At 32.5% G+C, this 26765-nt stretch overlaps 2 protein-coding genes and 1 long non-coding RNA gene across 6 annotated transcripts; 1 reads left to right on the forward strand and 2 right to left on the reverse strand.

The window, feature by feature from the left end:
* Window positions 1-4770: 4770 nt before the first annotated feature.
* Window positions 4771-26765, reverse strand: LOC101250994 (uncharacterized). Of its 4 annotated transcripts, XM_010323273.3 has the most exons (8): window positions 26054-26757; window positions 21754-21957; window positions 21430-21555; window positions 15221-15367; window positions 14987-15109; window positions 14784-14831; window positions 6309-6741; window positions 4771-5630 (listed from the first exon to the last, which is right to left on the reverse strand). In XM_010323273.3, the coding sequence occupies exons 1-7, from the start codon at window positions 26472-26474 to the stop codon at window positions 6455-6457; spliced, it is 1356 nt and encodes a 451-aa protein (XP_010321575.2). In that variant the 5' UTR covers window positions 26475-26757; the 3' UTR covers window positions 4771-5630; window positions 6309-6454. The 4 variants fall into 4 exon arrangements, with proteins under 4 accessions (XP_010321575.2, XP_010321574.2, XP_019069330.2 ...); XM_010323272.4 differs by having other exon boundaries at window positions 21430-21957; window positions 26054-26756; XM_019213785.3 differs by lacking the exon at window positions 14784-14831 and having other exon boundaries at window positions 21430-21957; window positions 26054-26764.
* LOC138348897 (uncharacterized) lies at window positions 5019-6434 on the reverse strand. Its single transcript, XM_069298495.1, has 2 exons — window positions 6309-6434; window positions 5019-5630 (listed from the first exon to the last, which is right to left on the reverse strand). The coding sequence occupies exons 1-2, from the start codon at window positions 6432-6434 to the stop codon at window positions 5019-5021; spliced, it is 738 nt and encodes a 245-aa protein (XP_069154596.1).
* On the forward strand, window positions 15273-20521 carry LOC104647643 (uncharacterized). Its single transcript, XR_003246953.2, has 2 exons — window positions 15273-20174; window positions 20282-20521. It is a non-coding gene; the product is annotated as an uncharacterized lncRNA (long non-coding RNA).

Here is a 26765-nt window from a genome sequence, read left to right on the forward strand (position 1 = left end):
GTGGGATTAAACCAAGATTTGAAGTATTCAATTTTCTGTTAAGTTAAATATATTTAAAATTTATTGCACTAACTCAATGTTCAAATTTTCAGAAGAAATATGACATTCCAGAAATTGGTGTTAGATGGACTTTAAAAACAGTTTAAGAAGCTTGGAGAAGGCGTAAGTTTGATTTGAAAACACACTACTTTGATGCCTACGCTAATGATGAAATTCAGATGGAAAACAAGCCTGATGATGTTCCAACATCTCAATTTAAGGAACTTCTTAAATATTGGAACTCGGAAAAATTCCAGGTAAATCTTACTAGTTTGTAGTGTGGTTCAATTATGTTAAGCTAAGTTTACATTATCATTTCCCTTCTGTCCTTGTTGGATACGAGAACAACCTGTAATACATGTTTCTTGGTTGAATTTTTCTCCTTATGTATTTAGTTACTTCTCTTTTAGTAAGAGAATATTGTGATTAGCTGATTTGGTGGTTATTTTTGCTCTTCATTTCCAAAATACTTTAAGTTATATAAAGAGCTCTTTTCTTCTGTAACTGATCATTGGTAGTATCTCTTCTATCTCTTCTTTTTGAGAGTCACTGAGCTCTTATTTTTTTATGAATCACTGGAAAGAATCTTTCCTCTTCTATAAAAATCACTTGATCATTATGAAACTTCTCTTCTATTAGCAAAAAATTTCAAAAATCAATACTGAGAATTGGAAAAGAGTTAAAGAATCCACATACTGTTGGCAAGAAAAGTTTTGCTTTAGTTCGCAATTATTTGGTATGAGCTCTTGCGTAGCATTGAAAAAAACTTGTCACATCTTAAAAAAAAATGTTTGATATCCATTTTTAATGTCTACAGGAAAAAGAGAGGAAAACTAGTGTTACCCCATCACCTAAGGATTTTTTTTTTTGGTTACAAGAAAAAGAAAGCCCAATCGATCATACAAGGATACATATGAAGATACAGCTAGTAAAATTGTGATATTTTTATCTAATTTTTATTTTGTTTGTTTTGAATTTGTTTTTTCATATTTACTCTTTATATGTGTACTTGAATTCAGTTGTTTTTTTAATAGTAAAACTGTATTATAGGCTGAGATGGAAAATATTGAAATGCAACAAAAAGAAGATAAAAATGAGACAATTGAGGCATTTTCTTTTGCCATGGGATCAGAACATCCAGGACATTTGAGATTATATGTAATAGGGGTTACAAAAACTACTTTGAAATGGAAAGTGGGACATTTTGAAGCCTTGTCAAATGCAACAAATGACCTCATGAAAAAAATTGAAGAGAGAATGATGAGAATGGAGGAAAAAATTGAAATAAAGAAAGAATACTATGACCAACAAAAGACCATGATGCGACAAGAAATTGTAGAATGTCATAACAAAACTTCAACGTTCAGGCCTACCAATTGTTGCTAATGTTCTAGAAACATTAATTGATGTTTCCTCAACACCAAAAACAAAAATTCAGTCAGTCCATCGTTCATCTACCAGTAGCAACAATCAAGGTCAGAATCCCCCTTCTTCTTCTTCATTTTCTTCTACTACTGCTTTTGTAGTTTCTTGTTTGGTTCATCTTCATATATGGATTGTTATGTTAATCTGTGTCTACTTTTTTTTCTTATGCTACTACACTTGAAATCTTCTTGTATTATTGTTGGTGCAACTGCAATGATCCTTTTATTTTTGTCGAAGTTGATATTATTGAGATTAGTGTTACTGTTGTTTGCATAGTTTAGGTGTTGTTAGTTTTTAGTAACTGCGATCATCATTTTCGTTTGTGATTTATCGTTTATTTCTGATGTATATGTTTTTGTTGTATTTACTCTTGATGCCCCTATTTGTTTCTTTGTCTATGGTGTTTAACTGTTATATTTTGATCAACAAATATCATGTTTATGATTGTATAATATTTCTAGTTCTGATTTTGAGGATTGTAATTTGTGATTTATTGGAATCCAATGTATACCGTCCTTTGGTTGGTAGAGTTTGAAAATTGTGGTAGTGGATTGAGTTGACTTGTTCAAGTTCAATGCTTGTAATGTAGTTAGCTAACTTATTTGTTCCTAACTTAGTTGTTCCAGATCAGCTTCTTCACCTGGTGCCAATTCTTGTATGTGTTTACTGGCTACTAAACTGTCCTCACCCATGTACACTTTTATAGCTATATTTTTCGAGTTGTTTCATGATAGGTTTGTCTCCTCCTCATGAAGAGATAGAGCTTCTACCTCTATGTTAGAGTCTTGGATTCCTGGGTGTTATTTTCATCATGGACAAAAAGAGAAAATTAGGAATTGTGTGTCTTCTTTTTCTTGTCATTTATGAACTTTTTATTTCCTAATTGTTGACCCTTTTGAAATTGTAGGTGAACAAAATGATGAGCAAAGCAGGGATGAAAGCAGCGAAGACCTTACTTAAAAGAGGAAATGACATATGTGTACAACTGATAGTTATAATTAGCAATCAATAGCGCAACATTTATTAGCATTTAATAAACAAATAAAAAAATAAGCACAAAATGACCCAAATTAATAAATGACATTTTAATAGTTTTTTTTTCCTTGTATAACCAAATATCACTAAACAATAAAAATAACGGAAACATAAAAAGTTATACATACAATATGTAACTGCCTAAAAACATAAATTATGTATTTTTGTATATATTTTTGTTCGTTATTTGGTAATAAAAAATTTAATTGTATACTTGATTGTATATAGGTAGAAAAATGGTGTATTCATTCACTTAGTATTGGCATATATTTATAGCTATGTTATCCCTTTATATATTCAGTAACTTATAATATGTATACACTGCATTGAAAAAAATAATTTAATCATGAACATCATGTATGCATTGCATTCATGTATGTGTATCCGTGTATTCATTCTCTCAAAATTTGCATACATTCTAGATTCTTTCTTCAGAAAATGAAGATTGCACATGAAATATAAAATGCTCAATAGAAAACACACAAATTGAATTGGATAACAATAAGAACTTACATGACTATAAAATTTAGACTTAGGGATGGAGAATTCACAAAACTAGAATCAGAATCTCCATTTTTATGAATATCCTAGGATAACTTTCTTAAACATGACAATTGATACCCACAATTAAAAACTACTACATAATTTTTGTTACCTAAATTAGATATAACCTTCAATTTCAAAATTAAAACAACTCCAAAAAAAGTCAAACAACAATACAAGAGGGGATCAAACATATGCTAACAATCAGGGAAATTGGAGGGTAAGTACCAACAACTATCAAGAATTTAAAAGAGAAAGAGAAAAAATACACTGACGAATGTTTTTATAGAATTCAATATGTAAAACTAATAAACAAGAAAGTAAATCATCTTTTGTCAAAGTAATGAAGAAGATAATCAATAAATAAAAATATGATTCAAAAGAATGGTATATGGACGGGAAAGAAGAGAAAAAAACCACTTCCAAATAAAAAAAGGACATCATACTGTCACCTCTTAAAATTATTAATTTAATTACAAAAATAACTTCCCAATACGTGGGCTACTAATTGCAAAATTTGATTTTTAAGAACTTTTTTTTGTCAAGAAAATAAAAGATGGCTATATGTTGCCAATTACTAAAATGAGTTGTCATGTTGTGCCATAAATGACAACTGGGACTATTATTATGTTTGGGCTTAATTTTTGTGAACATCAACGTATGTTAACTCTTGAATAGTAAATCAAGATCTTCTCCTTTATCTATAATATATGAATGCTAAAAGTTGATGTACATATTGTTTTAATATGTTTTATCATTGTATTAAAGTTTATTTCAAAAATGGCTACAATAGTCTGCAATAACCATTAAAAAGGTCTATTGCAATAGCTTAATAACATTGGTGCAGAGTTAAGAAGAACCGTTGTAATAGCTTAGATCGAGTTGTATAATAAAGTTGTTGTGATAGGTCATTTGCAACAATTTGCAATTCTTGTACAAACTGCAGAAAAGTGTCGTCCTAGACTTAAGAATAATTGTTGCTATAGATACTGTGTTGCAACAGTTTACATCTATTGCTATAAAACCTTTTGCGACGGTTCGTAACTATTGCAACAACCACAGAAAAGTGTCGTCCCAAAGTAAAAATTAATTGTTGTTGTAGACAGTGTGTGGCAACGGTTTATCACCGTCACTATAAAATCTCTTGCAACGGTTTTCAATAGATGCAGAAAAGTATTGTCCTAGACTAAAGTATAATCGTATCTATTGATGGTCTGTGGCAACAACTTTCAACTGTTGCTAGGAAATCATTACTATAGATATATCGCGACAACCTTATATGTAACACGCCAGTTTCCGTTGCCATAACTCAATTTCAACACTTATTGAGTTTATGGCAATGATTATTCTTTTGTTGCAACATGCATGTTTTCTAGTAGTGGATGAACCAAACATAAGTGTCTAACACATGCAATATACAAGTCTCTTCACAAAATTAAGAAGCATGATATAATAACTAAAAGTCTCACGATAAAATAATAAATAAAAATACATCTAACTCTAGCTATTACATTCCCAGATCTAAATGTCATCATACTAAAAAAAACTCAAGCTAAAATTGGATGAAAGTAGCTCACTCACAAATCTAGAATGTAGTTGTGCTAAAGGTAAAAACAAAGTGACTGGAATAGTATCAGTATAAATAAATAGACATCATAGGCTGACTAAGATTAATAAATAGTATATAATTATAGGCATAAAACACGTAGATAGATTCACTCAACATAGTCAAACAATAGAATCACAAGTCATAGAAATCACCATTATCAGTAACATACTTACATGTGTATAGTCTATAAATGCATTTCGTCCTTTTGGCATATCCCCATCCTCAAACATTGAAAATAGTAAATAAAAATTGTATCTGTTATAGTCTTTCAACAAAGGACACACAACCAAATGTTGAAATTCTAAGGACCTTCGTGTTTTTAAAGTACTATAAACATAAAAAATAAAAACAATAACAAAATTCGTCACTAAAACAAGAGGTTACTCTTCTTTTTAAAAATGCCATCCCCATATGTTGAAGAAATGAGAGCAATAAGGAGGGGAAATTGCAAAAGCACAAATGAAGTAATCGGTAGGCAAGCCATTGTTGCGACTGGTACAAGAACCCATGCTTTCTTCTGCCCAAACACGAGATACACCGTTGAACTAAAGCTTATCATCATGGATGTTATAGAAAGAAACAGAGTTAGCAGTCCTAGGATAAGACTCCTTGGCAAGGTATGCAAGAAATCTTCTTCTGCATAACGAGATGTCAAAACTGACAAAAACACTAATAGAGAGGTGCTTGAAGTGAACAATGAAGCTGCATTCGAGATTGCAAAAATAATGAAAGCTATGTTCCAAGAGAAAATGGGGAGTCCACTTTGTTGTTCATTGCCTCCTGGTACTGTGATTGCGGCAGCAAATGCGATAGTAGCAATTAGTGCTGCTGCAGTTGTGCATGAGCTTGATGTATCTTTCATCCATTTTTCTCCATCTACCTTCAACTTCTCATGTTTATCAGTAAATACCGCATACGGAGCATCCCCCTCACCATTTAAGAATTCCCAGTACAAAGGCGGTACAATCTTCTTTACTTCCTAATTTATATATATACGATGTTAGTCGATTACTTAAAAATAATCAGCCAAAATGATTCGATTTTATGCTTAACCAGCTAGGCTTGTTAAATGAATGGAAAATCAATATGTGCCGAAAAGTAAAATCTAATTACCACGGTAGATTTTATTATATCAAATATATGATAGTTCTAGAAACTAACTTGTGTCTAGGCTGGAGTGGTACATATCTAAAATATTAGATTTAAACAGTTCACGAGATATTGATGAAAAACAGGACGTGATACTAAAAATTGAGTTAGATTTCGAAGGACTTACAATGCAATTCAAGATTTAAAGTAATAAAATTCTTAGTTAGTATCAATGCAGAAGAAGTTACTCTATCTGTCCCATAGTTGTCATGTGTCACTTTTCAAGAGTCAAACTATATGAAATTTGACTAGCATTTTAAAATATATATTTTCATCAAATTACCATGAGAAAAGTTGCAACTTGTAGTGCTTATAATATAGTTTTTGAATATCCAAACTCTAAATGTAAAATATCAACTTGATCTAATCCAATTTGTCTTGGAAAATGAGGGAGTTCGACTTTCAAAAAAGGAAACATGACAACTAATTTAGGACAGAGGGAATACTAATTCTTAATCACATAATGAGATAAATTTGATTAGGGTGTATGGTACAGAAGTTAAATCACCTTAAACCATTGTAGTTCTCGCTGCATCTGAAGAGTTGGTCCAGAGACAAGGTTTAGCTTATTTCGTGGTGCCAACATTCCAGCCAAATGCAACACATTATTGTTAGAGGAGTCTGTGGAAATCATTAATTGGTGCCGGAACTGGCTCATCCGACGGACAAATTAAACACATTTTCGCAGCGATACTCTATTGCAATGTGCAATATATTCTTAGAATCTCGATCATAACAATAAGCTAAAGAAGGAAACCTTCTGACAATAATTTCAACAAGCTCATAAGTGTCATAACATGCTGCGTCAAGAAGAGGACGACTAACAATGGAATCAACTTCTTTGTCATTCAGACGTTCTATTTTCTTGCATAAGCATTCTGCATACATAACTGCATAGTGATGAATTGACTTTTTCTTTCGGATGTTCTTCAAAGGAGGCACTGCAGTACAACAACACACAAAGACCAATTTTTTCGACACAATTACAAAGAAATTAGTGTAGACACAAAACAACTCATAATTGTTCTAGAAAAATATATATGAAATCCTTAGGCATAAACAAATTTGCAGATTTATTTCAAGATCGCATAGATAAATCCAAGAAAGTAATCAACAAAGTTAGAGGGAGAGATTTATATTGTAGAATTCTCACGGATATGTGAAAAATCGAGGATTGTATTGATGATTGAGTTACATACTTCTTATATAGGAGAAGAGTCATATACTAGCTACACTAGGAATCCTAATACAACACATATATTATTTATATCTTATCCTAGTCGACTATATCAGCTTTAGTCGTACAAAATATAGACTTGTACATAAATTAGGGTTTAGTAGTCTACTCCTAGCGTAACTCTAACTCTAAATCGTCAGGCAGCTTCACCGAACCTGTTCGCTGAACCTGTTCCTCTGAAATGTTCCATCAGCTTTCTTCAACACTTCCCCTCAATCTAGTGAGTGGAGGGACTGTAACCCTAGCTTGCGACGAAACTCAGCAAAAACCTGTTTGGTTAATGCTTTTGTATGAATATTTGTTAGCTAATCCCTAGACCAGTGACAAGTTGTGCTCTGTCCAAACACACCTGAGCAAAATTGAGTTGCAGAGAGAAAACATAGGCATAATGTGCAGATTAAGTTAACTCTACTTCTTCATGCTAACCTATCTTTATTTCTATGGGTTGAGGCTTTCCTTATTGCAGTATTCCTTGTTAATAGACTGCCTTCCTCAGTCCTAAAGATGGTGACTCCATTTGTTAATTTGTGTGGAGAACAACCTGATTATACACTACTAAAAAAAGGCCAAAAAGAGACCTAGAAATGGAGACCTCAAAAATAGGTCAATAATAAGAGACCTCATGAGGTCGCTATTTAAATTAATATCTTTTAAAAAAAATTTAATGAAGGAGAGACCTCGTGAGGTCAATTTAATAAAAAAATTTTTTTTACTTGACTTATTTAAAATTTTTAAATTTTTAATTTAATTCTCATAAAATTAGAGACCTTATGAGGTCTCTTAAACAAAACAAAAAACCTAGCCAAAATTAAAATAGCTCTATTTCTTCCCTCTCTCTTAATTTTCGTCGACCGCCTCTCTCTCTTTCTCGTCGACCTCGTCGACCCTCTCTCTTTCTCGTTGACCCTCTCTCTGTATCGTCTCTCTTTCTCGTCGACCCTCTCTCTCTGTATCGTCCCTCTCTCTCTCATCGTTCCTCTCCGCCGTCGTCTTCTTCGTCTCCTCTATCCGCCACCAGCTCTCCGCCATTTGCAGTCGTGCTTCAGCAGGTGGAGGTCGCGCTGCCTCCATTTCCACCATTTGCAGTCGCCTCAGCAGCAACGTTCCCCTTTGACTCCAGGTAAATTTTTTGAACAAATTAATTCTTTGAAAATAAGTTAGTTCTAGTGTTAACATTTTTCTTGACGGTAGAAAGACAAGTGGGATTGGGATTTTCTTGGTTGTTGAAGGGACAAAGAAACAGAATGGTTCAATCTTTGTGTGTTACAAGTTTAGTTTCGGATGGTTCATCAATTGCTGAAAATCAGAAAAATACTTGTCTTCATTAATACTTATCAAATAAAATGAGGAATCAAGCATGAATTGATGATATTAGAATATGAGTTAAGCTAATTTTTGACAGATTTGAACCTTAGATTCATGTTTTGTGTTGAATCTTAAAATGAGTCAAGCAAGGGTTTAGACTTATGGAATGCAATGGTAGATGACTAGTATTATGTTGTACTTCTCCTTCCCGCTCTGCAAAGCATGCTTCTGAAGTTTTTCAGTTAGGAGGCTTTAAGTACTTTGGCGGTTGAAGGATCAAGTTTTTCTTAATTAAAGTACTTGTCGTTGTGACAAGCAAACTTCCTTTTAAATGATAATTTTTCCTCCAAGTTCAAATTTAATAACTTTCTTTTAAGCATCTTAAGTTTAATATAACAATCCTTTAATGAAGTGCTCTTTTCCTCCCATATTCAACCTATCAATTAGACACATCTCCATGTGACTCGTATAATGATCTAGTCAAAATTTTCTCTTAATTTGGAGCTAAACAAACCAAATTCTATTTTAGGGTGGAGGTCATACTAAACTGTGGTCATTTGGGCAAAGTACATTCTAGTTCCACTTAGTCGGGGAAATCTTTTCCCTACTGAAAGTTGTTGGTATTCTTGAAGGACTGGGTATATATGTTTCATTACATCTACTGATATAAAAGAATTAATATACCGCATTTCCCTTGGAAGCGTTGGAAGCATGTTTATTCCTAATTCATGTTTCCTGAATTTATAAAGTTGTAGTGTCTACCATGTCATTATGAATGTGGTATTAGAACATGAATATCAAAAATTTGTGAGGGGTCGTCATCTTATTTGGGGAGGTTGTATTGATGGTTGAAAGCTTTATTTATTTGTTATGCTTGGAAGTATAGAACTTGATCTTAACCTGTATCATGCACCACTTTTTTGTTTCTTCTGTTGCAATGTCCAAACTTCTTGGTGCAATTGTCTTTTTCCTTTTTCTTTTTTGTAATTGCAAGGAATATTTGGTTCTTCCTGATGATCTCTTTGTTTAGGTTTGACTTTGATGCATCTTGAGAGAGTCATGCCTTGACTTTCTGTCACTATAATCGCAGGTGCATTCATATTTCTGAATAGAGCTGGCACCATAAGTTTTTGATGGTGGAAGAAGATTTTCTGATTTTAGATTTTTCATTTAAGAGGCATTTTTACATGTATGTTGACTAGTGAAAAGTTTGAATAAGAAAGACAACAATTCAGCAAAAAAAAAATAATAATACTTATCAAATAAAATACTTGTCTTCATTAATACTTATCAAATAAAATAATTTATGCTTTGATTGTAGAAAAAATGTGCTTGGCGTTCGGAACATGAGGCCAAAATTTGATGCATTACTTGCTTCAGGAGGGATTCCCCCTTATTCTGGTGATGTCACTTTCCCTCCTCGACCTCCTCAATCTCAACCTACTCAATATCCAATGTATGGTCAACAAAGAAATATGACCCATGAGAGTAGTAGTGATGAAGAAAGTGATGAAGAAAGTGATGATTATGTGTCAAACATACTACCACATTAGTGAAGTTTAGACTTGTGTAGTTAACTTATGGATCATTTTGTTAACTTTATGATTTTGTGATGGGAATTATTTGTTTTGTGAATACATGATAACGTTGGAATGTATTATATAACTTATGGATATCATGGTTTTTGTTTAGTATATAATTATGTTGAAGTGAGTTGAAATTGAGTTGATAAGAGAATATTTAGTAAATATATTGCTTCAATTGAGTTTTTGAAGCTCTTTGAGTTTGATTTGGATACTGAATTAAAATGACAGGTGATGAGAAGCCGCAGAAATAATAATTTTCTGCCAGTTTTTTTCCAGAAAAAGAGACCTCATGAGGTCTCTTTTTTGCATTAGATATTTCATGATAGAGACCTCATGAGGTCTCTTTTTTCATTAATTTTTCCAGATATTTCATAATAGAGACCTCATGAGGTCTCTATTTAACATTTTCGATTTTATAAATGCAGAAAAGAGACCTCATGAGATCTCTCTTTTGTATTAATTTTCTCAGCTATTTCATAATAGAGACCTCATCAGGTCTCTAATTAACATTTTATATTTTATAAATGCAGAAAAGAGACCTTATGAGGTCTCTCCTTTAAAATAATATAAAATTAAATTAAATAATATCTTTGCGACCTAATGAGGTCTCTTTATTAAAATATAAAATTAAATAATATAATAAAATTGTGGCCTCATGAAGTCTCTAGATAAAAAATATAAAATTAAATTAAATAATACAATAGTGACCTCATGAGGTCTCTTTTTTTTAAAAAATCAGATAATTTGTTGGTGACCTCGTGAGGTCTCCGTTTGGCGACCTCATGAGGTGTCTGTAAAAAAGTGACCTGCATTTTACTGACCTACCGTTGAGGTCTCTTTTTCGATCTCTTTTTTCCGAAAAGAGACCTCGTGAGGTCTCTTTTCTAGGTCTCTTTTTGGCCTTTTTTTAGTAGTGATAATAGCCTAAAAGTGTTTGAGTGTAGATGTTTTTCGTATATCAAGGGTAGCAATAAGTTCAGTCCAAAGACTTACCCTTGTGTATTCACAGGGTATAGCAGCCTATACAAAGGATATAGATGCTACCATCCATCTACAAGGAGGTTTTACATATCCAGACATGTTGTGTGTGATGTAAACACATTACCCTATGTGTCTCCAAATCAGTCTCAAACTAATATTGATGTCTCACCTCACCTTGCTCCTTTTGTTGAACTTTTCTCTAAATTGCAGGCACATGATGATTCTACTTCATGGGAAGTACATGCTGCTAGTACAGACATAAATGGTGATAATGTTGCTCCTACTCCTATGCTTGTTGATGATAAAAGTACTACTGACCGCTCAAGTGCAGGATCAGATGGTGAGGAACATGTTGAATGTGATGCTCCATATAGTAATATTGAAACTTCAGTTGCAGATTTTGGATCTGCCAGTGGCAGTGAGGAACAACTTGCACTTACAGGTCCAGTTAATGAGCATCATCAAACAACTACTATAGTTGATGTACCTGTGGACCATCAATCTGACAATGCCACACTCCAGTCAACTACTTTGGTTGAGGTACTTCATGCACCACAAGTGCATTATATGATCACTAAGAACAAGGGAAGGACATGAAATATGTCTTACAATGCCACAATCTTCCAAATGTTTGATGAAGTCTGTTTGGATTAACTCATCACCTCCATCACACTAAAAAATCTTAATTTCTTTAGAGAATTGTTTTTCCACCATTTTCTGAAATTTTACAAAGAATTCAGATTTCTTTTTCAGTGGATAAATCCATGGATATCTCGTGTGATCATCAGCAAAAACAACATAATATTTCATACTTTGTGAAGATTCGACAGGAGCAGGTCTCCATAAGTCGCAATGGATTTTCAATAAAGGTTCTTTTTCAATTTTATTTCTCAAACCAAATGAAAGTTTACAACTTTGTCCCAATTGACAACTAGAACAAACAGTAGGCATTTTATTCCAACTACTAATATTGATGCAACTATTACTATTCAAAAACTTCAAAGACTTCAACTAGAATGTCCTAATCTAGTATGTCACATGTTGTCTGATGTGTCCCAATCGTGTGCAGCACTTAAAGCATAGAGATTGTTATCTTCCAAAGCATAGAGTCCATTCCGTTTAGTTCCCTTGCCCAGTAACGTCCTTGTCTTCTTGTCCTTTACAACAAAGTTAGTTTCATCAAATTCAAGAGTGCAATAATTATCTTTTGCAAGCTTACTAACTGAGAGTAAATTCTTATTGATCTTAGGGACTACAAGAACTTCCTCTAATTCAAACCTGATCTGGATGTGTTCCCAACATATGTTATGTCTAACTCTGATCCATTCCCAATAATAATTTTATCTGGTCCATTATAGTGTTAAAGATATGTTAGAATACTGAGTTATGTGTCATATGGCTACTTACTCTTGAGTCCACAACTCCACATACAAGGTGTCATCAGTGTTTCGAAGATTAGTAGTAGTCAATGTTGTGGTAGCTCATCTGTGGCTTGGTAAGAGTAATCTCACCCGTAAAAACACTTAAGAGCAGTATGGTTATTCCTACCACAAATTCGACACGCATCAGAATTGTTCCTCTCATGACTTCCACTTGAAGGACTGTTCTGAGGACCTGGTCCGTCTCTTATGTTATAAGAACATGTTCCCTGTCAAGCAGGCTGAAAGCCTCTTCCTCTTGAATTGAAGTTATTGTTTCCACTTCTTTGAGAGTAATTTCCTCTTCCCCTACCTCTTTGGGTAGAGAATGCCATGTTATTATTTTGTTGAGGCACTTCTTCTTCATCCTCCTTCATATCAAAACCCCTAAGAGCATTAATAAATTGATTAAAAGTTGGATATGGCGCCTTACCTAACATGATAGTCTTGAAGGTCTTGTACTTAAGACCTAAACCTATAGAAAAATTAATCACTTTGTTATCCTCATCTGTAGGCTTATGAATGGTTGCAAGGCTATCACACATGCCTTTGAATTCCTTCATGTATTCATCAATTGGTTTGGTTCTAGCTTCACACTCTGTAGTTGTGCTTGAGCTGGAACTCCTTATATTTTGTTGCTTGAAGATATGCTTCTTCCAAGTGTTCCCACATCTACTTCGTTTTTGAGCAGCCTACGATCGGGTACATTCTTTCTTCTGTCAGGGTTCCTGATATACAACTCCTTAGTAAAACATCCTTCTCCTCCCAGTCATAAACAATGTTGTTGTCTTCTGCACCCTTCTCGCTTGCTATAGTTTTCTCCATAGTTTGTCAAGTGGAACAAGTCTCTTTACGTGGTTCTGTGATAAGATAGGTTAATATCATCACTTGAATCAACTGAGTCATTTGTGTCCTCCATAAAAGATGTTTTGTTGGCTTAAGCTTAATGGAGCAGGACGGAATAAGGTGATGGAGTGAATAGGTTGAAAGAGTGTTGGTAGAAGGGGCCATTGTGGTTTGATAATTTGGTAGTTTTGGGTTATGATCTAATATGTTAAAGAAAGGAAAAACTTTATGCCCTGATACCATGTAGAATTCTCATAGATATGTGAAGAATCAAAGATTGTATTGATGATTGAATGATTGAGTTACATACTCCTTATATAGGAGAAGAGTCCTATACTAGGTACACTAGGAATCCTAATACAAGACAAATATATTATTTACACCTTATCCTAGTCGACTACACCAGCTTTAGTTGTACAAACTATAGACTTGTACATAAATTAAAATTTAGTAGTCTAGTGTAACTCGAACTCTAACTCGTCAGGCAGCTTCACCGAACCTGTTCCATCAGCTTCCTTCAACATATATGGCTTGAACCAGAAGTCAATGACACCAAAAGGAGAAAAATAAAAGCATAATGGAGGAAATGAGAGGTGAAGGTTTAAGCAGGGTCAAATGTATTGAGGACATATCCTAGAGCTAAGTTGCTCGGCTCTCCAAGAATATTGTTGCCGCACCTATGCCGGATCCTTAAAAAATACACTATTCTTGGAGGATCCGATACACACCCGTTGACATTTTTGAATTGTCCGTGCAACATAGGCCCAGGGAGTCTTATCAGTATTTACTGAGATCAAAAGTGTTAGGGAGACATTTTAATCACTTGTTTAACTCATACTACGATAATTTTTGCAGATCATCATACTTAAATACTAGACAAGAACTTTAGCTACACTCATAATATGTCCAAAAGAGGTATGAAGTGCCTTAGCGAGGTTGGAGAAGAAACATGTAGAAGGACTTGAGAAGTTATTCAATGTTATACTTCTGAGTAGAAAGATGCCAACAGAGTGGAGGAACAGTATTTTGGTGTAAGAAGCCGACCCTTTCTATTGATTAACTGTATCGTGAATCATGTTTTGAGTTTGTATATATGTTGATTTAACTATATATGACTTGTAGGGATCTTTTCGGTGATGAATTGAGGGTTCAAACGAGTTAGCAAACCTAATTTAAAAGTGAGATGAGGACCTAAATAGTGTTTGTCCTGAATCATGTTTTCATAAATTTGAATAGGTAAGTAAGAACTTGAAAGATTCATGTGAATTAAACTAATCATGTTGATTAATAACCCAAAAATGAGGGAAAGAATGTCTATTTTTAAAGCTAGGGGAAGTTGATCTTTAAAGCAAACTTAGGTAGTTTAAATGATATGTACACATAAGTGACATAAGCACAAGAGTGTATTAGGAAACTCTTAAAAAGTATTGAAATACTATATTGCTCGGACTCTCCGAAAATGCTGCTATAGATCCTCCAAAAATACTCTACTTTTAAAGGATCTAACACACACTCGTTGACATTTTTGTAGAATCCAAGCAACATAGTTGAAACATAGAGAAGATAATTTTAAGAAATGATCAATGAATAACTACAGTAGGAGATCTTACCTAAAATTTCAACAAAATTAAAAAGAAGGGAATGCAACGTCTTGATAACTGTGACAAAAAAACACACCAACTCGAATGAGATTCTTAATATTAGATAAGTTCATTTACTCTTTAGTTTCCTAAAATTCTTGTGGACATATATCATAAAAGAAATTGATATACCCTGAATATTAAAGAAACAAAAGGAAAATGATAAAACTGACCAGTCCTGATGTAAATTCTGACAGACTTTGTCTTAACCATTTGTGAGTTATTAACAACATTCTCCAAATCATTGGCATTTGGTTTTCTTTGGCGACTCCGTGAAGTCAACTTGACAGGAACACCTTAATAGGGAGGAAAGGTGACTAATCAGTTCTTTTCTTTTTTATTTTGTTTTTTTTCCTGTGAAAGACAACATGAATTAGGTAAACAAAGAAGGAGGAAGTTAGACTCACAATAGTAGAGTAATTGTTGCCAAAAGTTTAGATGACTTCCGCTAAGGAAAGTAAATTCCTTCATGGCAAGCTCCTTCAAAGCAGATTTTCCGTCTAAATCATATTTTGCCAAATCAGGATAGTCTTCGACCAACTGTCTCGCAAAATCTATCAACCAAACTAGCTAAGTATAGTTTGCACAACAATTTCTTAGTATATCAATAAACTAAAATAAGATGTACATATATGGATTAGCAATTAGTACAGAGATATTGAAGTGTGTGACTATCTCATCTAAAAGATTAAGTTGTTAGAGAAAACAAAATTTTATTATTTAATGATATTCTCAACACACTGAGATTCGATTTCAGGATTTATGTCTGCTCTGATACCATGCTGAAGTGTGTCACCATTTTATCTAAAAACTTAAACAGTTACAGAAAACATATTTTATTATTTAACAATATTCTCAACAAAAGATGTATAAATGAATAAGTAGAACAATAATGTTGTACAGAACAATACAAACAATTGTTGGCCGACCTAATTTTGCTAAAAATTGAAATCAGATAACAATAGTGACATGAAGACGGAAAAGAGAAATGGGGATGACAAGATATTAAGCTAATGAAGACTTATTCAAAGTATGATACAATGCTAATATGGTTAGGAATATTAAAAAGTAGTTATTGTTGCTAATTAGTCACAAAAATAGTAATCACTATTCACTATTGTTAGAATTTGTTAGAAGCAGTTATTTCATTAGCTTAGCTTTAGCTTCCATTTCAATTCTAATATAGATGTAATACAATTGTTAAGACATTGAATGATATATGATAAGTAGCTTCTATCTCGGATTCCCCTGATATAGCTATCTTCTTCTTCGAGGTTCATCCCCCTAGTTGATATTATCCCTTCTGTTACTGGTAACTGGATCAATTGGTATCAAAGTTGAAGGTCATCGACAGAGAAATCATGGTTGCTCGAGACAAAAGTAAAGACAGATCTTCAGAGGAAATGGAGAGAAAATTTTCTCACATTCTGGAACAATTGCAGAAGTTGATAGAAAGTAGTGAATATGAATGATAGAATTGTATAGACAGATAAGGAATTAATGACGATCAGGCAAGCCCTAGGAAATGCAAAACAAAAGGACAAAGAAATGGATCAGAATAGAGCAAAATCATTTGTGCGTGGAGACAGAGCAATACAACTGGGGATCTCCAAAATTCTAATGGTAAATTTCTTACCTGATGTTCTAAACTTGATTTTCTAAATTTCCGGGGTCGGATTTGAGAGTATGGTTGTATAAAGGTGGATTGGTTTTTTGCCATGGATGAAGTTCCATATGATCAGAGGGTGAGAGTAGTTTTTATCCATTTGGATGTTGAAGTTATTGCTTGGCATAGATCATACTTGAAGTCTAGGAACTCAATTGTAGATCCTTCTTGGTCTGAGTATGTGTTGGCTGTTAATGAAAGATATGGGAGGAATTTTAAGATTCAATGGAAGCTATAAAAAATCTACAAAAAACTGAGTATATTAGAACATATCAGGCTGAGTTTGAAAGGTTATTGAATGGGGTTAATTTGTCAAACGAAAATGCTATCAGCTGTTTTCTGGGAGGGTTAAAAATTGAGCTCAACAAAGTTGTTAGAATGAAAGCACCCAAAACCTTAATGCAAGCTTACAAGTTAGCTAATTTGCAGGAAGAGGCTTGATGCTCAAGATAAGTCTTGGGGAATTAGTAGAAACAACAGGGTTTAGACTGGTCTTCTTCCTACTCCATCTAGGTTTCAGGATGTACGAAAACCTATTTTTTCTAGCACAAATGTCAAAAAACCTTATGAACCAAATGCTAACAGATTCAGTAATGGTAATACTGGTAGAAGGTTATTGATTGCTGCTCAGATGGATGACAAAAGGGCTAAAAGAATATGTTTCTTGTGTGATGAGAAGTATGTTCCTTGGCATATTTGTAAATCCAAGATACAATTGTATTTGGTTGAAGTTCTGGAAGATGTTGAGGTAACCATGGAGGAAGAAGTGTTAGAAGTGGATGAGTGCATGACAATTTCTTTACAAGCATTTACTGAAAGTACAGGTTATCAAACAATTAGAGTAAATGGATACCATGAAAAAAAAAATTATAGGTGCTTATTGACACATGTAGTACTCATAATTTCATTGATGAGTCAATGGCAAGAAAGTTAGGTCGTAAAGCTTTGCCTATATACATGAACAATCAGTAAGTGTGGCTGATGGTAGAAGGACGTAAATTGCTGCTGTATGTAAGAACTTGAAGTGGTTACTGCAGGGTACAACTTTTTCTTCTGATTTCCTACTACTATCATTGGGAAATGTTCATATAGTATTGGGTGTGCGGTGTTTAAATACTGCAGGAAGGATTCTGTTTGACTTCACAAATAGTACTATTGAGTTTGTACTTGGGAAGAAAACTTGTCTTAAGGGGATCCAGTAGCCAAATCAAGACCACCAAGGCCAAATCCTTGAACAAAAAGAGTGATGAATCAGTTCAGGTCTTCATGCTTACCTTAGTGACTGATGCAGCCTCCGTTTGGCAATGCAACAGTATACAACTAAATCAAGGTACTGATATTCATCCTACCTTAACTGTTTTAATGGAACTGTACAAATGCATCTTTGATATGCCTACTACATTTCCCCCTCTTAGAGGCATCTTTGATCACAACATACCACTCAATGACTCAGCTACTCCTGTTAACAAAAGACCTTATAGATATCTAGGAATGAAGAAAGATATTATTAGAAGCTAGTATAGGAAATGCTAGATCAAGGTGTGATACAACCTAGTTCTGGTCCCTATGCATCCCCTGTAGTCCTTGTTGGGAAGAAAGATGGGAGTTGGAGGCTTTGTGTAGACTATAGAGATCTGAACAAATTCACAGTAAAGGATAAGTTTGTATTCCTATCATTGACGATTTGTTAGAACTAGGAGGTGATGAAGTGTTTTCTAAGATTGATCTTAGAGTTGGTTACCACCAATTGAGAATGAAGGAAACAAATACATATAAGACAACTTTAAAAACTCATGAAGGACACTACGAATTTCTGTTTATGCCATTTGGTCTTTATGAATGCACTTTCTTCATTTTAGAGTCTTATTTATCTTGTATTCAAACCACTCCTTAGGAGTTCAGTACTGGTTATTTTTTATGATATATTGGTGTACAGCAAGGATATGCCAACTCATGTGAACCATTCACAAGCTTTGTTTGATTTAATGAAGCAACATCAGTTGTTTTCCAACGGTTCTAAGTGTGCTTTAGAAGTACCTGAGGTAGAGTAACTAGGTCATTTCATCAGTGCAAAAGGGGTAGCTATTAATCCTACAAAGATTTCTGCAATACAGGCTTGGTTTAACAGGATATTATCTGAGGTTCATTCTGAATTTTAAATCCATTGCTAAACCTCTCAATTAATTATTAGAGCAGGATAAGTTTGTGTGTAATGAGGGTGCCACTACAACTTTTCATGTTCTCAAAGATGCACTGGTGACTGCAGCTGTCTTAGCATTACTAGACTATGATAAACAATTCATAATTGAATGATGCAAGTGGTTCAGGAATTGGTGTTGTCTTAATGCAACAAGGGAATCCAATTGCCTATATTAGTAAGTCATTAGCACCTAGACATCAGGCTATGCATGTATATGATACAGAGATGTTAGCCATTTACTAAGTGGTGTGATTATCTGTTAGGAAGGCATTTCACGGTGAGAACTGATCAAAATGCACTAAAACACCTCCATGAACAAAGTATTCACACTGATTTTCAGATTGCTCGTTTTTCTAAATTGATGGCCTTTGATTTCACTATTGAGTTCAATGAAGGGACGGAAAATAAGGCTACTGATGATTTGTCAAGAAATCAAAGTGCTGAAGTTGTTGGCAATTTCACTCCTAACTCCTAATGATACACTTTTGGAGAGAAGTAGCCTAACATGGACAGCTGATGCCGAGTTGCAAGCTGTTATTGTTAAGTTGCAAGCAAGGCCTATAAATTCTATATACCTAGATTGGTTCTCAGCTAAGGTGGGAAGGCAGGGTAGTAGTAGGGTCTGATTTGCAGTTAAGATAGACCATTATTCAGTTGTGGCATTCAACACCACAAGCTGGTCATGAAGGCATGGATGCAACTATTAAGAGGCTGCAATCCTTTTTTTACTGGAAGTCATTAGCAGCTGACATTAGAACTTTTATTTAGAAATGTGATATCTGTCAAAGTCATAAGTATGATGCAGCAGCTTACCCTGGACTACTTCAACCATTACCTATTCCTAATGGTGTTTGGATTGATATCAGTTTAGATTTCATTGAAGGTCTCTCTAAATCGAAAGGGAAGGATGTCATATTGGTAGTGGTGGATAGACTTTGTAAGTCTGGTCATTTCATTGCTATTGCACACCCTTACACTGCTGATTCTGTAGCTCAATGTTTTTTGGACAATGTTTTCAAATTGCATGGGATGACAACTCCTATAATAAGCGACATGGACCTCATTTTCTTGAGTTCTTTTTGGCAATAGTTATTTACATTACAAGGGGTCTTACTACATAAATCGAGGTGAATCAATGTGAAAGTTGCATAATGGAAAAACAACATAGAAAGTCTTTTCCTAAAGGGATGTCTTGGAGAGCAAATGTACTTTCGAAACTAATCCATGTCGACATTCGCGGACCAATGAAGACTCCATCACTTGAAAGTCAAAGGTACTTTATAATATTTATTGATGATTTTTCAAGAATGACTTAGGATTATTTTAAAAGAAAAGTCAGAACCATTTGCTACATTCAGAAAATTTAAAGCCCTTGTTGAGAAGCAAAAAGTTTGCAGCATCAAGACCATTCGCAATGATAGAGGAGGTGAATACACAAGTCAAGAATTTAAAGAATACTGCAAAAATGAAGGCATTCAGAAGCAACTTACAACAGGTACACTCCTCAATAAAATGTTGTATTTAAAAAAAGAACTAGAACAATTGTTGAAATAGCCAGAACTATGATGAATGAGAAAGGATTGCGAAATATTTTTTGGGCAGAAGCAGTACATACAGCGGTGTAAATCCTCAACAGGTGCCGACAAAGACATTGAAGGACAAGACACCGGTTGAAGCTTGGAGTGGAATGAAAACTTTTGTATGTCATTTTAAAATTTTTGAGTGTATCTGTTATGCTCATATACCTGGTGAGAAAAGAAAAAATTGTGAATTTTTTTTAAAAATGTATATTTCTTTGTTATAATTATGTAACAAAAGGTTATAGGCTTCTCGATGTCAAAACTACCAAACTTATTGTTAGTAGAGATGTCGTTTTTTATGAAAAACAACATGAACTTGGAAGGATAAAAACATAGAGAATACTTCTATCATAATTAGATGTGTCAAAAGAAGAAGAGGATGAGGAAGAAGATGTCTCTCAAGGAGGAAAAATCTCAAATTCAGATGATAAAATCACCTCCAAGAGGAACAAAAATATTGAGCGATATTTATCAGAGGTGTAACTTTGTTGGAGCCAGAAAATATAAGGAGACAATAAAGCATGATGTTTGAAAGAAAAAATTTAAATGATTGAGAAAAATAATACTTGGAAGTGAGTGAATATACCCAACGAAGAGAAATTGTAAGTCTAAAGAAGATTTACAAAGTCAAACTCAATCGAGAAGGAGATATTCAAAAGCACGAGAGAAAAGTGAAATTCAATTGCAATTATTGTCAGACAGAAGAACAACTTGTTGACATCCTCACAAAAACACTTTCTAGAGAAAATCTGTGCAAGACCTTTAATTTTACATTTTACTAGTATAAATAGATATGTAATTGATGTTTCTAGTCATCTCAAGTGACCTTAAGTAGATTATATGAACTTGGGAATTTTCTAAATAGAAATATATATTCTCCTTCTATTTCCTACTAGAATTACATCTCAAACTCAACTAACAAGCTGAATTAGTTTCTAACTTTCCTGCTAATTCTTCATTCAATTAACTAATACATCAATCTACTATATGAAGGTAGTAACTTAGCACCCTCCCAAATTTTAATTTCCCCTAAAGTTGTTAGCCAACTAATCAAAATAAGGAACTTATTTGTCATTTCAACCAGAAATCCCCAGCGTCACCCAAATAGGTACATACAATATAATACGAGTAAGATAAAGAGAAAGTAATTAAAGGATGGTGAATGATTACCATACAAGTCTGAGTGGATTAATCTGTTGAGAAGTCTAACACCACTGAGGTCAGCATAGGGAATAGATTCTTCAGTGATACTCAAGAAATAAGCAAATACATCCACAGAAATGTATCCGTATTCAGCTGCATAATGGATTGGATATAGACCACGTAAACAATGAATATATGGTAAACGAGAATTCCTCGATAGAAGGATTTTAGCTGCATCTAAGTTGCCAAATCTAGCAGCATAGTGAAGAGGAGTATCACCAAGGCTATCTTGTATGGCTATATCTTCATCATTTTCTATAGTCGCCACCAACTTTTCCACAAAATGCTTACCTTTTTTACCCTTTATCCCAACTGCTACATGAAGTGTTGTCTGTAAAAGAGAGTTGATCTGAGCTCTACTTGCTTCTGTATCTCTTGTCAAGAATTTTTCTGCTTCCTTCCAATCTCCACTTAGTGAAGCTCTATATAGTTGCAAGTAATAGCTAAAATCTTTCTTTGATTCAATGCCTTCAGCACGCTTGATGCTGCTATCAACTGTACAATGACAAACAAAGAGCTAGCTAGTATGAATTTAACTTCTATGAAATCATGGAATAAAAAAGTATGACATGTAAGTATCTAAGATATTAGACTCTGGTAAAAATAATAACTAATCAGGTATAATAAGTGGTTTTTGGGGTCAAAATCTAGTATTATCTTCATCCATTTTTATTTTTCTTGTTAAGTTTTTCGAAAGTCAAATGGACTAATTTTCTAAATTAAATTAGATTACATTAATTTGATATTCTAAACAAAGAATTTAGATATTTAAAAATTATAACTGAAAAGTAGTATATATTGCAATTTCTTGCATATCAATATCATAAAAAAATATACCGTAAAACGTTAGTCAACATTCTTATAATTTGACTCTAAAAAAGAAAATCTTGACAATTAAAAGTGAAAGGAGAGAGTAACTTTTGTACTACTTTAAGAGAAAAGTTTATTAATTATGATTCCAACTACTATCTCTATCAAATAATACTTTAATATTTAGTTCCTAATTTATCTTTATCATCATTATATATAGGGCAAAGAGCAATTATACCCATGTACTATATTAAATAGTTTAAATATATCCGTAGTTATATTTTTGGGTTAAATATACCCTTCCCGTTATACTTTCAGGTTAAATTACCCCTGACATTATATTTTCAAGCTAAATATACTCTTATCACTAACAGAGAACAGATGGGTGGCTAAGATTAAAAAAATTACTTAATTTAAAATAAATCAAATTCGAATATTAACGCCCTGAATAATTTAATCCGACCTAATCAAATTCGGGTACAATTCTTGGAAACTTTGTCAAGCTTCTTTGCATCATCATGAAATATAAAGCAAATCGTGTCATTGTATTCCAAAAACTCTTTCCGTTGTTTACCAATGCCACCACTTGAGTTGTTCCATGGGCAACATTCTCGATCCACAGAGCTATTTTTTCTTCTCTTACTCGAAAAAGTTTCATCTCAATAATCAAATTGCTCTCTAGTCAGTGCCAACAACATATACATCCAGCTGGTGGGTCAATGTTATAGAAAAGTTCGTCGTTCACTTCCCTCCATTGGCACATACAGGCGGGTCTATGATATATCAAATTGAATTATTTGGGGAGAGGGGGGGGGGGGGGGGGGGGGTTATATTCAAATTTAATATAATTTAAATTGAATAGTTCTTTCGATTTCAGCCGTCCACAAGTTCTCTGTTAGTCACAAGGCTATTTAGCTCGAAGTATAACGGGAGTGGTATATTTAGCCCAAAAGTATAACGAAGGGTATATTTAAACTATTTCATATAGTATAGGGATATATTTGACTTTTTACCGTTATATTAGTTATAGTCATTTTTCTTGCATACTTTCAAGACATTACATTAATTATATTAAAAAGGATGATATAATAAAATAAAATTATCTTTTTATTTTATAATTTCTTAAAAAGTGTGCAAAGTTAATGATGAACAAATATTGTTTGATAGATAAAGTAGAACCCCTAATCCTCGCAAAATATATTCTTATTAAAGAGATTGTTTCTAGATTATGTAAAGATTATATTTAAAAAATAGTTAATTACTATGGTTTTTATTATGAAAAATGCATAAATTCTCATTTAAATTTATTTCGAAGAATCAATTAGAAGTTTAAATTATCATACAACTTATTATAAGGTGTTAAAATTGTGCGGGCTCCACTCCAGTGTCATCATACATGTCGTTCAAAAAAATTGTTTGCTTGTAGATTAAAAAAAAGGTATGGGAGTGTGGGACCTACATAAGACATCAATCTAGTTCCAAAAAATGAAGAAAAATACCACATGCACTATTTTTTTATGGTTAATTTTTATAAGAATGTTATATTTATTTATGATAAGTATTTAAAGGTATAATTTTTTTATTATTAATTTTATTTAATTTTAATAATAATACTTAAATATATTTATAATGAGAGATGAAAGTAAATTTATTTTTATAAAGTAATTTTATAAATATTTCAAAGTCTTTATTTATTTTAAATTTTGTATCAAATTAAATATTATCATATAAAATGTGACGGAACAAAATAATTAGAATGCTTACCTGCCGAATTTTAGATGTAACACACTTTGATTCGTCATGTCATCTCATCACTCATCATGATAAGTTTACAAGACACATTTTTATTATATTATATATCAATTAATAAAACACAAACTTTAAAGTCTCGGTAGTACGAGAAATAAAAAATAATTATTTAGAAATATATTTAAAATAAAGTTGATTTATAGTTTGTAAAAATATTGTTACAAAATAATTTAGAGATAAATGTTTAAAACACTTAAATTATTTATTTATTTTAGTTTGATATTTAAACTATTGAAAGTGTGAATTTTATATCTAAGTTATCACTTTTTAGTTTGAGATACACACATAAATGGTGTATGTAGTGCACTCTTTCTTTTATATGAGAAAATTTTGACACATGACATTCTATATAGATAAAATATTTTATCTAGATAAAAATTAAATAATAAAAAATTAATATTAATTAAAAAATTAAAGAACTGTCCATATAAAAAAATAAATTATTTTTCTTATCTCACTACATCACCTCCTACACGTACGCTTCCTCTCCCACGACAACTCCATCCTTTTTTTAAAAAAAATCGTTTATAAAATATAAATATTTTTAAAATTTTCATATTTCATCCTCCCCTCCCCCTCCCGATAAAAATAGATATTATTTTATTTTTAAAAATACCCCGTCTTATATAATTTTTTCGCTCCTAATTTTTTATATTTTTCTTATTTTGTGTTGGATATGTTCGTACATATATTTTTAGAAAAAAATTCATTAGTGTACCGAATATAACATAAACAACTTAAAAAATATAAAGTCTTGTGGTGGCAAGTAAAAGATATTTTCGATATTTATATCTAAACATTGGGGAAAAAATTGAAAGTGGGGGGTTAAGTGGGATGGATAGAATTATATTTTTAAGAAAATAAAATAATATCTAAATTAGTATTTGATGAGGGGATGAGATGAAGTAAAATATGAAATAAATTTTTAAAAGAAATTTAAAAAAATAAAAAATTTTAAAAAATAGTTTGGGGTAAGAAAAATATTTTACATTTTATTTTATAAAAAAAATATTATTTTGTTAATAGTTTTTAAATTTTTAATTTTAACTATACTAATAATTTATTTATTTTTAGTCAATGTTGAATTTTTTTATCCATGTGGAGTGTGTGAAAATTCTTTAAATAAAAGAGAGTGTGTATACACATACCATGATGAGAGTGGTATAAAAGTGAGAAGTGTGTTTCTCAAAATAAAAAGTGATAGTGTAGGTATGAAACTCAAACTTTCAATAGTTTAGGTATGAAACTAAAAGAAAAAAATTATAATTTAGGTGTATTTTTGAAACTTATCTCAATAATTTATCCTCTTCTTGGAATAATTACTTGTTCTCAGCTTCTCCATTTCTATTTTTGTGTTTTCTGTGACGTCCTACATGTATCATATCATATAAAATATATGTATCTACTTATTTAATTTATACAAATTTAAATATCTATTTGTGCCCATAATTATCTATTGAATTCACAAAAATCATATACATGCATTATGCTAATTGCGAAAGAATAAGTAATAATTTAAATTTGGTGAATTTTAGAATAAAACGAAGCATGTATGAGATCAGTGCTTCCATTATGTTTTTAATCAAATTAATTTTTAAATTTTTTGACATTTAGGGTTGGTTTAATCAGAGTTCAAGGAATATTTTTTTTTCTTCGAGGCTTCAAGATTATTTTATGTAATACTTTCTCATTCTCATTTTATACATCATATTTTTATTTTATAGTTGCATTAAAAAATAATATAATTTTAATTTTATATTTTTAAAGTTATTTTATAATAAATAATAAATATATTTTCAAAATAATTAATTACTATATCAAAAATATAATATATAAAATATAATAATTTAAGCATAAATTTTATAAAATAGCAAATATCTATAGAAAATGATGACAAATACTACTCACTATTAGATTATGGGAAGTTTCAATTACAAAATTTGAGAGTAGTAGAAAAATAGGGATTTGGTACCTTGAGATGTAGGGCTGTAAAGTTCCTCCAAAACCAACCAAATCTCTCTAGCAGAATCTAATTTATGAACCGCTTTATCCTGAAGAAGTTCATCACTAAGAGAACCGAAGATCCATCCTTTAACAAACCCATCACTCCTTTTCCTTTGCAAGTAATCTTCATCAATTCCCATTTCTTCCCCTTTTTCTTCTTCTTCTTCGGGCTCATCGTCATCGTCATCGCCATCGCCAGGAGCAATGGTCAGTAGAGGAAATCGGATTGTTCCATCAACAAATCCAAATAAATCATGACTCTGAAGAAGACAAACAATCTGAGTTTTCCATGGAATGTAGTTAGATTTACCGCATAACTTGATGGATACAAAGTTTGCTACATTAACCGTTGATAAGTGGATCTCGGGATTTGAGCTTGGGAACGTCATTGTTATCTTTGCTATCAGATGAATACAAAGTCTATTACAGTCAACTGGGTTATTGGTGGGAACTTCACTTGGACATTGCTATCAGTACGGCCAAAGTGTGTTTACTTTTTTGGATGAAATTTAAGAAGAAAAAACCACACAGTTGGTGAGCCATAAATTTAAGTGAAATTTTAAATTATCAAAATTGTTCACTCTTCACTTTTGATGTGGCATATCTCAAATATATATTCTCTCCGTTAGTAATTATTCAATATTAACTTTATAAAGTTAATAGTTAATAAATATTATTAG

The sequence above is a fragment of the Solanum lycopersicum genome, chromosome 5, assembly GCF_036512215.1.
Source record: "Solanum lycopersicum chromosome 5, SLM_r2.1".
Taxonomy (NCBI): domain Eukaryota; kingdom Viridiplantae; phylum Streptophyta; class Magnoliopsida; order Solanales; family Solanaceae; genus Solanum; species Solanum lycopersicum.

Bases quoted from the DNA above. Each gene is read 5' to 3' on its own strand.
- LOC138348897 (XM_069298495.1), bottom strand. From the start codon at position 6,434: ATGATTTCCACAGACTCCTCTAACAATAATGTGTTGCATTTGGCTGGA. The intron at 5,631-6,308 runs GTGATTTAACTT...TATATAAATTAG, and splicing joins GAGAACTACAATGGTTTAAG to GAAGTAAAGAAGATTGTACC.
- LOC101250994 (XM_010323272.4), bottom strand. From the start codon at position 26,474: ATGACGTTCCCAAGCTCAAATCCCGAGATCCACTTATCAACGGTTAAT. The intron at 21,958-26,053 runs GTACCAAATCCC...GTCATTGTACAG, and splicing joins TTACAGCCCTACATCTCAAG to TTGATAGCAGCATCAAGCGT. The intron at 14,832-14,986 runs GTCAGTTTTATC...TTTTTGTCACAG, and splicing joins CAGAATTTACATCAGGACTG to TTATCAAGACGTTGCATTCC.